This window comes from Glycine soja, chromosome 19 (assembly GCF_004193775.1).
Source record: "Glycine soja cultivar W05 chromosome 19, ASM419377v2, whole genome shotgun sequence".
Taxonomy (NCBI): domain Eukaryota; kingdom Viridiplantae; phylum Streptophyta; class Magnoliopsida; order Fabales; family Fabaceae; genus Glycine; species Glycine soja.
In genome coordinates, this window is record NC_041020.1 from 35,181,576 (window position 1) to 35,195,175 (window position 13,600).

General features: G+C 37.9%; 2 protein-coding genes across 3 annotated transcripts in view; one reads left to right on the top strand and one right to left on the bottom strand.

The window, feature by feature from the left end:
- Positions 1 to 271: 271 nt before the first annotated feature.
- LOC114400590 lies at positions 272 to 2,439 on the top strand. The gene is made up of 2 exons (XM_028363102.1): positions 272 to 733; positions 1,224 to 2,439. The coding sequence occupies exons 1-2, from the start codon at positions 398 to 400 to the stop codon at positions 2,139 to 2,141; spliced, it is 1,254 nt and encodes a 417-aa protein (XP_028218903.1). The 5' UTR covers positions 272 to 397; the 3' UTR covers positions 2,142 to 2,439.
- Positions 2,440 to 10,698: 8,259 nt separating this feature from the next.
- Positions 10,699 to 13,600, bottom strand: part of LOC114398360 (histone-lysine N-methyltransferase, H3 lysine-9 specific SUVH4-like) — a 34,364-nt gene continuing 31,462 nt past the window's right edge. For both annotated transcript variants that reach the window (XM_028360549.1, XM_028360548.1), the window contains exons 12-16: positions 11,948 to 12,107; positions 11,761 to 11,866; positions 11,495 to 11,677; positions 11,155 to 11,388; positions 10,699 to 11,075 (exon numbers count right to left, since the gene is read on the bottom strand). In XM_028360549.1, the coding sequence (XP_028216350.1) occupies positions 10,962 to 11,075; positions 11,155 to 11,388; positions 11,495 to 11,677; positions 11,761 to 11,866; positions 11,948 to 12,107 (797 nt within the window). In that variant the 3' untranslated portion in view covers positions 10,699 to 10,961. The remainder of the gene's footprint in view (positions 11,076 to 11,154; positions 11,389 to 11,494; positions 11,678 to 11,760; positions 11,867 to 11,947; positions 12,108 to 13,600) is intronic.

Genomic DNA, 13,600 nt, shown 5'->3' on the forward strand with positions numbered 1-13,600 from the left:
GGCACGCACATGACGAAGAAGCAACTCGCAAAAGAAGAAGAGGCAGCTCGCGGAAGAAGGAGACTCAGCTCGCGGAAGAAGGAGAATGGCAGAAGAAGAAAAGCTTAGTGCACAAAACTTTTTAAAAAATACGCAGGGGTATTTTCAACTTTTTCCATTAAGTGCTTGGTGTACCAGCCATAATGCTGGGTGCACCTAGCATCAGCCAAAGTTTTTTTAGAGGATACGCAGCCACAAATTGCTAGTATAAAGTATTGGACTTACCTCACAAGCTTCTTTGGAATAACAGGCTTCTTCGTAACGCCAATAATACACTCCCTCACCCTTACCCTTTTGCCTACATAAACAGAACAATTCTTTGTGTACGGTTCCCTCAGCCACTGCACCCAACGGCATCATGGAAGACAGTTTCAGAGTGCGAGCAGAGAGAGCATTTGGTTCTCTTCCAATCCCCGCTTCTTCTTCCCTCAACTCACTCTGGTCTCTCACCGAAGACGAAATCCAAAACACCCCTTCCAATCGCACCCCCAAACCCAAACCCAAGCCCAAAACTAAACCCCAATCCCAATCCTATTCATTTTCCAGTTCCCGGGTTCAGCTCGAGAAGGACCTCAATGATTTCGACGACGACGAAGAAGAAGAGCCACGTGGACCCTCTAAACCCCCTGATTACGATGATGAACAGTGGCAGATTAAGGCTGGTATTGGCCGAGATTGCACCCTCGATTACGAGGTATGTAACTTTCATCCCTCTTTTAAACCCATTGTTTAATTATAATTTTAAACCCATTTCACTCAGCCAATTAGATGACCGAAATTGATTTCTTTTTTTCATTTAGAATTTAGAACTGCAATGGAATCAATCATTTTTTAAATTTTGCATCTTTTTTTTTGTTGAAAAATTGGGTAGGAAAGGAAGATATGGATATATTGAAGAAGTCTATTATGACGGTGATGGACTAAGATTATATATGTAAATTTCAAATACAACAAAACATGTGGATTAATTGGAGCGGGATTTTCAATTGGGACGGTGGTATTTAAGTTTAATAAGTTGTTTTATATTATTATTATTATTTGTGTGAGCTCAAATCAAGAATATAACTTGAGAGTACTATGTTTTTTTTCATTTTTGTGATTCTTGTTGTGACTAATTGTTACTAGTTTTTCATCCTCAAAGTTGGGATTAGTAAAGAAAATTGACTGAATCTCACTTTATGCAGGAAGAGGAGGATCAATATGACAAGCAGGCTATAGGCAAAGAGAACTTGGGTGATCGCTTGTATATGAAGGATATAAATGACGATGGAGTTGAGATTAGTTCTTGCAATGTTTTCCCCACTTCGTTCAGAGATTTAGTGAGAGACCCGCGTGCAAATCATTTGGCTGCGAGGATTAGGCTGAAGCAGGATGATGAAGCAGCAGCTAAAAAAATTGATGCTCTGCATGTCTCTGAGAAATCTGCGCCAGACATTGGTAGTGGTGGTGATGCTGTTAACCCAAAGTCAATCTTGAGAAGTAAGGATAACCCTTCGGAGCCCAGGCCGCAGAAACGTGTTCGGTTTGATTCTGAATGTGACGATAGAGGTAATGATGATGTTGATGGGCATGAAGGAACCAGGGATGTTCGCATGAAGACCTCTTCAATGGAAGAGGATACAGCTTCGGATCAGTTGTCAAAGTCGCAAGAATTTGATTCAGCAGTTCCAGATTACATTCGTAATCCTTCAAGATACACGCGTTACACTTTTGATGATTCTCCAAGTGACATGGATGACAAATCAAATAAGGAAGCATGCATGAGCTTCCTTTCGCAGTTGAAGGGGTCAAATGCTGCCAAGGGAACTGGATCTCAAGCAGATGAAGCTTTGGAAGATCTTCCATCGGTAACCTTTATATCAAAGAAGAAATCTGGAGATGCCAATATGTGCGACAGTGAGACGGTGCCAAAGCCAAAGCTTGATGCTGGCATGGAGGCCATGAATAGAAGAGCCTTCCCTGTTGGCATAGCTGCTGGTGATTCTGAGAACAGTGATGCTTGTGCAATGGAAGAAGATGAACCAGAAGTTGAAGTCGTTAAAAAGAGCTTGCAGAAGTTAAACCGCCAGTACAGGAAGAAAGCTCAGGAGGAGCCTGTGTAATGGCGTAGTTAGTTCCTAGAATTGCATAATTTGACATTATCAGACTTGTACCTTTTTCCCCCTTTGTTTCCCTCAGACTAATGCTCCCTTTCGTAAATTTGTGGAACGACATCATGTGCCAAGATTTGCCTATGGCCAAGTTCATTAGTTTCTAGAAGTAGAACTGCCTTAGGTATGAGCTTCAACTCAAGCATAATGATCAGAGCTAAGATAAGATGTGTTAAAAATGTATTTTTCAATAGTGAACAGTTAGCCAGTTGCCCATAATAGCAGTTTTCACCTGGTTTATATTTCAAAACGTTTAATTCTCTTTGAATATAAATATGCGAAATGCAGTCCATAGTTATTTTTCCACAAACTTAACATTTTGAAATACTCTCTTTCGGAAGGAAAAATATATATCTTATAATAATTATTATTTTAACTTCTTAACGTAATATTAATGATTTTTTTACTTATATTTCTTATTAATTATGAGTATCAATCTAAAAATGAATTAATAATAAAAAGATTTTGTCAAATTATTATTTTCTTTTATTTATTTATTGATTTTCTTTATTACAATACTAATAGAAAGGAGGGAGTAAGTTTTTTTCCTTCTCTTTTCTAACTTTAAGTGGTGTAGTCCTTGTAGGTAAACTCCCTTTATTATTAACGTGAAGAAACTCCTAACAACCACTTTTGCAAATATTCTCGCTCAATTCTATCGTTAAATTCATTTTTGGGCGAAGCACGAGACAAGTCTCTGAAGGTTCAAGTGGAACATTGGTACTTTTAGTGTTATCTATGACGTTGGGAGATACCATGAAAATGATTTGAATTAAGCAAGGAAAATGTCCCTCTACAGCATGTTAGATGGTAAGTTATACCGACGAGTTCATCACCATTTTTTTAAGTGTTTCGTTCCTTTAAATTCAAAATAGATGCTTGTTTCTGAAAGTTAGAAGCAAACAAAATAAGTAATATGCTTTATCAAATCCTAGATGACAAAAGTTGGTTATAGACATTATGCAACATTTATTATACCAACGTTCAAATTACAATGAACAGAACATGAGAGCTTCAACAGAGTATAACATACTCTACAATTCTCTATAAAGCCTTAAAGGAACCAATGCAAATAATAATTTTTTGTTTGAATTTAGTGACACTATTCTATGTGATTTCTTGTACTTTGTAACTTCGTGAACATTCTGAGTGTATATGTGTTAATGCTCTGAACCTTAACTGTCCCGTAGAATTCGAGGACTAAGGGCTGCCTCCAAACAGAAGAGAAGGTAAGGAAAAAAAGACTGATATTATTTTTTGCTTCCTCTTAAGAAAAAAAAAAAAAAAACACACACACACACACACACATATAGTCCAACAATCATAACAGAAAGGTGCTAACAACCAACAATACTCAACAACACTCTAACAGAACTATTCCCTCAACTAATTATGATATTTGCTTCTGCTAAATGAGTCTTTTACTCATAATCCTTTAGGTATGAAGGTTGGTAATGCTTCCTCTTGGGCCTATCTTTTGAAGTTTATTCTGGCCCATTCTTTCCCACTTGCACCTCCTTAGTTTTTTTCTTAACATTCCCGTGCGCATCAGACAACACCTTGTCCTCAAGGTGATAAGTAGCCTTTAAGTCAAACCAGTCCTCCCAAGATGTGTCTTTCGGAGCTAACCCAGTCCATTGAACGAGGACTTGTTGTTTCGACTCATAAGAAGTAGAGTCCCATCGAGTTGCCAAGAAAACTAAAGGACGAACCTCAGGTTTGTTGTCCACTGCTGACATTGGTAGAGCTACGGCTTCTGGTATCATCAAAGAAGATTGATGAAATGGTTTCAGAATTGAGCAGTGGAACACCGGGTGAATGTGGGAGTGTTCTGGCAGTTGTAGTTTATAGGCCACTTTTCCAATGCGATCTTCCTCCTAAAACGGTCCATAAAATCGCTTAGACAGTTTTGAATAAGATTGTCCTGTAGCTAAGACTTGTCGGTGTGGTCTCAATTTCACCATCACCCAATCACCAATCTGAAACTCTTTATCTCTCCTATGGCCATCTGCTACCTTCTTCATGCAATTATGAGCTTTCAACAGTTTCTTGCGTAGGGAAGCAAATACCGAACCTCGATTTGTGAGTAACTCATCTACTGCTTCGAGATTGGAGGTGCTTGTGACATATTGCTAGTACCAGAGTGGGATGATGTATTGTAGGACCATTCGGCCCACATCAAAAGCCGCCCCCATGATGTCGGTCTGTTATGAACAAAGGCCCTGAGATATTGCTCAACGATTCGATTTGCAACTTCAGTATAACCATCTGATTGAGGGTGGTAGGTAGAGCTCATGCGGAGCTTCGTGCCACTTAAGGAGAACAGCTCCCGCCAGAATCTGCTAATGAACAGTGGGTCTTTGTCAGAGACGATGTTACGGGGCATACCATGAAGCTTACCGACAATGTCCAAGAATAGCAAGGCTACTAAATGAGCATTATGGTGTATGGGTAGCATACCCAAGTGGTACCCTTCGAAAATCTATCCACCACCACCACCAAAATTGATGTATGGTCGCGATACGCCGGTAGACCAAAAATTAAATCCATGGACAAATCTTCCCATGGTCTTGAGATACCGGCAACAAAACCAATAATCCTCATGCGCAAGTGGTTTCATATTTAGTATGTTGGCAATCCAAACAGCTAGGAATGAATTTGCGAACATCCTGATGAATGTTAGCCCAAGTAAAATTATCGTTTAGGCGAGCCAGAGTTTTGCAGACCCCCATATGGCCTCTCGTCGGTGACTGGTGAAATTCAGACAATAGAGTTTGAATAAAAGGAAGTCCATTTGGTAACCAACTTCGTCCATTTTTCATGATGAAGTCTTGAGTAATGGAATAATTGAGATGAGAGTCAGGGATGAACTGGATGACTTGTCGAAGCACGAGAAAATCAGAATTTGCAATTAACTCCTTCTTCAATTCCTCAAGAAAAGCGAAGTGGGGTGTGGACAATAACAACAGAGTCCCTGTAGGTGGTTCATAGACTCTTGATAAGGCATCTTCCACCATGTTGGATTTGCTGGCACGATATTGGATTGTATAGTCATATCCAAGAAGGCGAGATAAATACAATTGTTGTTCTGGTGTCTGTATCACCTGTGCCATGAGTTCTTTAAGACTGCGGTGATCAGTGAGGACGATAAAACGATGTCCTAACAGATATTGACGTCACTTCTTGACCGTCGTGGTAATGGCGACAAGTTCTCGGATGTAAGTGGATGCACCAATTAATTTGGGGCAGAACTACTTATTGAAAAAGGCGATGAGGTGACCTCCCTACGAAAACATTGTGCCCATACCAACCCTCGAGGCGTTTGTCTCGACTACGAATGGAATGGCAAAGTTGGGTAAAGCTAAGACTGGTGTCGTACTGACAACATCCTTGAGAATTTGAAAAGCAAGGTCTGCCTCTAGTGGCCACCTGAACTGCTCCTGGGTTAGGAGGTGCATTAATGGCGCCGCTATGGTTGCATAGCCTTTAATGAATTTGGAATAGAACCCCGTCAGACCAAAAAATCCACGCAAGGCCCGAAAATGAACGCAGTGGTGGCCTTTGTTGGTCTGCCTTCACCTTTTTTTGTACTTGTTCTACTCCTGCCGCCGAAACCAAGTGACCCAGGTATTCTATTTGGGTCCAAGCAAAACAGCATTTGGACAACTTGAGGTGGAATTCTCCATTCTGTAAAACCTGGAACGCAGTTGTGAAATGGAGCAGATGATCATTGAAGGTAGCACTATAAATTAAAATATCGTAGAAGAAAACAATAATAAATTTGCGCAAATAAGGTTTGAATATCTGATTCATTGCAGTAAATCCAGTTTTGAAAACCACTTGGCATCGTCGAGCTCATCCAACAATTCATCCACTATTGGAATAAGAAAGTGGTCTTTGACCGTGATAGCATTCAAAGCCCGGTAGTCCACACAAAATTGCCAAGAACCATCTCGCTTCTTCACGAGCAGGACCGGAGATGAAAAAGCGCTGGTACTTGGTTGTAGGAGCCCCTGTTTTAGCATTGTGTCAACCTGGTTTTCGATCTCTTGTTTTTGGTACTATGGATATCGGTAGGGCCTGACATTCATAGAGGAGGCATTGGGAATGAGCGTAATGGAATGATTAGTGGTGCGTGCTGGTGGTAGGGTCATAGGTGGCTGAAATAGATTGTGAAATTGGGCAATGAGGCTGGAGATGGCAGGTGATTGATGGTGAGGAGAGTTTGGGGAAGAAGTTTTTTGGGTTGAAGGAGGCTCTATGCGCAAGTGGAAGAACGTGCTCGCAGTGCCGGACTGGGTCATGCGCCGTAGCAATCGAGGGGTTACTGGAGTGAGCTCCACTACCCTGTCTTCATAGCGGAATTGCATGGTAAGAGTGTTGTAGTCCGTGAGAATTGGACCCAACGACTTCAACCATTGAACGCTAAGTACAAGGTCGACTCCACACAAGGCCAGAACATGGAAATTGATTGAGAAGGTTTGGCCCTAAATATGTACTGGAACATCCTTGCAAAGCTGGTGACATTGAAGTTCATCACCGTTGCCGACAGTGACTCTTAATGGGGTTGTGGTCTGAGTGTAGAAGCCTAGTGTTGAAACAAGTTGTTGTTGCACGAAATTATGGGTGTTACCCCCATCTATTAATATTAGCACCGACTTGCGTGAAATCTAGCCCAATAAGCAGAGTATCTCTGGGGCTGCATGGCCCGAGAAGGCATGTAAACTAATTTGGACATGGGGTAGAGTATTCGGGTCCGTTAGTGTATTAGGTGCTAAAGAGGGAAGGGAACCTTCGGGAAGGTCCTCCTCTTCATCCTTAAAAATCAACAGAAAGAGCTTAGAGGAGCAGCGATGACCCCGTGAAAACTTTTCATCGCAATTAAAGCACAACCCCTTCTCTCATCAAGTCGTAATTTCTTTCAGAGACAAGCGCTTAATCAGAATGGGTGGTGGTTTGCTGGGGAGGAGCGATGGTGGCGTCGAAACTAATGATGAGGAACTTGTGGTGAAGCGAGGTGACAGAGGTCCCATGGTCGAAGAAAATCGAGATCGTGGCGGTCCTGAAAACGACAACGGAGGTTTGACTCGAAGGGAACAACGGGAATTGAGGATCTTCTCCTCCTAGAGACGAGCCAGAGACGCTGCCTGAGTTAGCGTCAGAGGTTGTAGGGCCTGTACCTCACGGTGAATCTCAATGGTGAGTCTCGAGACAAAGCAACTAAGGAGGAATTGATTCGGCAACCCCACGATGCGATTGGCCAACGATTCAAACTCAGATAGGTACTCAGTAACTATACCTTGTTGTGTTAGCTTGAAAAGCAGCCCAGTCAGGTCCTCGTAGGAAGACGGTGCAAAACAGGCTTCGAGGGCGTGGAGAAAAGGAGACCACGAGGATAGTTGGGCATTCTGAGACATCCATTGGAGCCATGCCAACACTAGACCATCCATGTAGAAGGAGGCTATGGTCAGACATTCACTATCTGGAGTAGAGTGGTAATCAAAAAATTGGGTGATCTTAAAGATCCAACCCATGGGATCAATGTCGTTGAAGTGGGGAACTTCTAACTTCATCCTGTGGTGGGCCGAGGAAGGTAATTATAGGTAGGGAGTGGAAGCGGAAGAAGCAGGGAAAGGTTGGATGGTCTCCAATCGTTCCAGGCAAAGGATAAGGTTGTCGATCTTGGTGGACATGTTGATTTGAGAGTAGGTGAGTCGAGCAATGGTGTCTTTGATACGGTCTATGTTGGACTTTGAACGGATCGATTCCACCATGGCAATGAAAGCACCAAGTTGTTAAGGCTCTGAACCTTAACTGCCCCTTAGAATTTGAGGACTAAAGGTTGCCTCCAAACAGGAGAGAATGTAAGGAAAAAAAGAGTGATATTATTTTCTGCTTCCTCTTAAGAAACTTCATACATATATATATATAGTCTATCCTATTACCAGACCAAGGTCTAACAATCATAACAGAAAGGTGCTAACGACCAGCAATACTCTAACAGAAAGGTCCTAATAACCAACAACACTCTAACAAAATTATTCCCTCAACCAACTATGATATTTGCTTCTGCTTAATTAGTCTTTTACTCATAATCCTTCAGGTATGAAAGTCGATAATGCTTCCTCTTGGGCCTATCTTTTGAAGCTTCTTCTGGCCCATTCTTTCCCACTTGCAGCTCCTTAGTTTCTGTCTGAACATTAGGCTAAAAGGATTTCATATGTCATCAAAGACAATTGCCTCAAGAGTTTACCTTGTAAGTATATCTTAGTGATTTGCGTAGAGCCTATAAAAAGACTTTGTTAAGAAAATAACATTAAGTTTGGTTTTCAAATAGTAGTTACAAAAAATTTTCATAACATAATTCAACTCTCTTTTTCGTGTTTAGATAAGGCTTAGAAAAATAAAGGGTCAGGAAGGAACATTGAATTGAAAAGGGTATGTTAATAATAAATTTTAACTGATGATAAAATAATCTTGAAAGGAGTACGTTTGCTAGTATTTTCATCTTACATAATTTTCAATATAGGAACCAAAATCTACTTTAACCTAAACTTTTTTTTTCAATCTTTTCAATTTGTTCAGTTATCAGTTCAATTATAATCACTAAATTACATGACGACAAAGTCATACACTCATATTTTCAAGCATAATAATTTATTTATTTATTGTTTTTATTTTTTTCCATAAAAGAAATTCAATGAATATATGGACCTGGAAAACTAAAACAAATCAATAAAAAAATATGAATGCAGTCTAATCAGGGGTGATGCTAGGTGCACCAGATGTTTACGCCACTGCAGTAATGCTCTCAACCTCCACAACCTCCTTCTCCATCTCCTTGACAACTCTAATCAAACCCGTCATCATGCCTTTGAGATGCAAACCACTCCCTTTCATTTCTTCCTGTAGATTTTCTACCATTTCCCAATCCAAAGCCTTCAAGCAGAGAAACTGTATTAACTTCTCATACTCATCAACACTTGGACGAACACCATATACCATTTTGTTAGGAAGTTGCCATCCTAAACATATACAAATTGTATAACTACACAAATTCATCACAATCTAATTAATAGGCTAAATACTTATCTAAAGTATCTGGTTCACATTTAGTTTAGGTATGTCAATGAAATTCTCCATAACTACTTATAGGATAAGTAATTAAAAAGGTAAAAAGATTGAGTTCCTCCTATCAGCTAAAATCAAGTTATGTGCTTAAGGTATTCGCTTAACCCATGGTTTGGCTTGAGGTATTCGCTTATTTAAAGTCATTTGGCTTAAGGTATTCCACTGAAGTCAAAAGTAATACAAACTAACCAAATTTTAAGCCAATATCAACATGTTCAAACAATTCAAACATTATACAATACAAACCAAACTTTTTAGCATAAACAAATTTCAAAGCAATATCAACTTGATCAAAGAATTACAACATAATTTGAAACTTATTTCATTATTCATTCGTATTCTACTTCACCCTAAAACCCTCAAAACTAACCCTAAACCCTAATAAAAAACATTTTTCATAAATTAAAACCTATTTTACATTTTTTTTAATAAAAATAGGGTCATATGGATCAAATTGATCTGTATGTGTTTTACAGATCAAGGTAATCCATAAGACACCTACGAATCAACTTGATCCATATGCATGTTACAGATTAACATGATCCGTAAGACTCATACGGATCAACTTGATCTGTATGCTGCTTATTTCATCCGTAAGCCTAAAATCCATTACGGATCATCTACATCCTACTTCATCTGTATGCATAATCCTATAAACTACCTCCAATGCGGATCAACTAAATCCCTACACAATACAAAAGCACAAACGACGCAAAAATGAAAACAACACCCACAGGGAGAAGAGGCTTACCTCGACAATCGATAGTGGAGCAGTCCAATGCACGTCCTCAATGCCAACAAAACATGGATTATAAGAAGAATAGCATTCGCGGCATGAGAAATGGAGGCTGGGTGCACAAAACTTTTTAAAATAACACCAAGGATATTTTTGTCCTTTAACATTAAGTGCTAATGCACCTAACATTACCCTCTAATCAAGCACACTTAAACCGTAAGGCAACCTCAAGTATTAGTTGTTTGGTTCTTATGTTTTTTTTTTCTCATTTTGATCGGCTATCCTTCATTTTTTTTAGTGCTACTCACAAGACAGTTAATTCTTCTAAATGTATAGTCTCCTTATATCTTTACAAAAAGATTAAATTAATTTTTCCCTATATTATTTTTTTTAGTTTAATTTGATCTTTTAATTTTTTTTTATTCAATTAAATCAATTAAAATTTGAGGGGTGTTAGAAAAAACATGTTATGTCAATGTCATCTCACTAAATTTTACAAACATTGTTAATTCAATTTAGATGATATGATCAAATTAAACCTATTTTAAAATTAGATGATCTAACTGTATCCATAAAAAATAAAATCAAACCTAAAAAAAATTAAAAACACAATAAACTTGCAGTAATCAGTAAAGCAGGTTATTTCTAGCAAAAAATAAGCCTATATATATATATATATATATATATATATATATATATATATATATATATATATATATATATATCATTTTCTTGAATCTGCACAAAAAATTACAATGTTCCTTTGCTACAATTTCAGCCCAATGTATATACCGCGCACATCAACCACGAATGAATAGAGCACTTTGCAGCTCAAGTTTTAAACAACCAATACTTAACCGCACTAATTTTGCAAAAAGACCACACACAACTTTTCCTAGAGAGGATTAGAATAATCGCTTCCTGCAGACGGAGGCTCCACAATAACATGGCATTTGCTTGATCTTCCCATCAGAGTCCAAGACGCTATCAAGCACATAACCATAGTCATACGTTAATTCCTGCAAGCAATCAAAGAGATTTAAGTCATTGCTAAAAATGCATCAGATAAAGTGGGAGAAAATATAGAAAATGAGTTACCTGCAAAGGGGGTATGTTGTCAGCAGCAAACAGCATTACACGAGCCAATCTCAAATCATTGTGTGTGCTCAAAACGCATTGAACAAACAGATTAGGCTCACAACAATGGTTTATAAACCTAGCAATATTTCCAGTAGATCCTGCATCAATACAAAACTCTGGCGCACTTTCAGAACATTGATCATGATATTTGTCCAAAAGATTTGCAGGAATGTCTCCGTCTTGTGACCGCCGCTGTCAAAAATTAACATTGCCCACGAGATAAGACAAAGGTTCTTTGCATTAAACTGAAGCAACAGACAAAAAAAAATGTTACAAGATTTTTCATAGGATTCAATACCTCTCTTCCCCCTAGCCCCTTTATAGTTTGCAAGCAATCTATCTCAAAGATATAATTATTTTCTAAAACGCTATCCATATCCTCTGCCCTGGCAAGTATTCCTGTGTACTCACACACAGGTGCTCCAGAAGGTATAAAATCCCAGGATCTAACAGCCCATCCTTTTTTTGCAGTACGGAAAACCTATGCAAATTTAATTAAATACACCATTAAAAGCACAATATATTTAAATAAATAATCCAAAAATGCGGAAACCAATATGCAACCTCCAGACGATATCTAAGTCCTCTTTGAGAAGTTCGGTTCACACAACCTGGCCCACAACCACATTCCGGACCACATTCAAATACTACATCTTTAGCTTCAACTAACCTGTCAATATATACATGAAAGCCACATCAAATATTAAAGCAAATAAAATTTAATATGCATTTAACCAGTTGAGTTTCTAACCTGCCACCATCCCGAGATACATAGGGAAAATCAGAGCCATTACGCAATGCACATGCACAGGTTGTTGGGTCATTACAAATGCCTTTACATTCGCATCCAGTGGCATTCATGGGAAGCTTCACATTTTTTGCAACCTTAACAGACTTACAATATGTGAAACCTAAAATATAAAAAAATTACACATCAAACCAAAGTAAAATAGTAAACATACTATTTGATAACTATTACAACATTATTTTTTTAAAAAACATCAACCATATAAGCAAATTAGCAGGAGAAAAATAAATACAATAAAATTAGCAAATCCACTTCTCAAGCTAGAAATGATTTTCTACTGAAGCCTGCTCAATTCATCTTATTTCAGAAATACAATCGTTGTGTCAGTGTGGTCTTCCCCAAGACAGCTTTTTTTTTCATGATTTTTTAACTTTTCTTTGAATCATTGGGTTTAGACATTAATTCAGGAATCTTAAATCTTTTCATGGTAGTTTATGTAGTTAGTCAGTAGTCTGGTTAATATCTCTGTTTAACTACGTAATTAGTTAGTTAGTTAGTTATGTCAGTTGTATTTGTTACGATTATACTTCAGCTAGTATCACAAGTTTATAATGCGTAAATAATAGTATGTTGACTCTCTATTCTAGTAAGAATTCAAATTAATTCACAACTCTAGTTAACTTTTTCTAAGTTCATGTCCTCTCTATATATAAATTAGAATAACAATCCTCAACACGGGTGATTTTCCAACAAGAGCTTTTTAAGAGTTTTTCTTCAACAATAGCATTTTTAGGAACTTTAAATTGAATTTCAATAATTTTTTAAGAAAATATCATCAATAATTAAAAATAACCATGTATCACTATAAATTATTCATCATAAATCTAAATATAGTTTATATGTTAAAAACTAATTTATTTATAACACATTTTAATTATAACAATTTAAATTTTAGTTATTTAAATGAACAGGAGGGGATCAATGGTATGTATGGTTGATAATTGGTTCCTCAAGATTTTGAAAACAATAAATCCCACAAACAGGGCACAGGAAAAAATAAAGGAGCTAATGATAAGAGAGATTCATGGAAGGAAGAGTTTCTGAATAATAAATTTCATCCACTAAATAACATTGAAAAACCCTATAGAATTTGTTTTCAGTTCACCCCCCTCCCCCACCATTTCAGGTTAAGAGGGCCACTGACGTGGGGAGCAGGGATGCAACAATAGTAAGACCTTGATCACTGACTGATGAAATATGTATTTTATTTACACTGTCAATCAATTAAGAATCACTATAGATGAGTTTTAAAACACTTATTATATAAGTCAGACATTTAGTCCTTGACCACTGACTGATGATATAGTGTTATTTACACTGTCAAGAAATTAGAAATCACTCTTGATACAAGATTTAAAAGACATTACAAAAGTCAACAATTTTCAATTAATGGCAATCGATGATTGAATAATAAAAAAATAACATCAACAACCTTCAATCGATGATTGAATTATAAAAAAAAATAAATTAACGTACCCCTGTGCCAGAAACGACTCCTTACTATGTGAAGGTATGAGAGAAGGTCATTGTACGCAGCCTTACCCTTGCATATACAAAGAGACTTTCCGAATTCGAAACCATGACAATCAACGATTG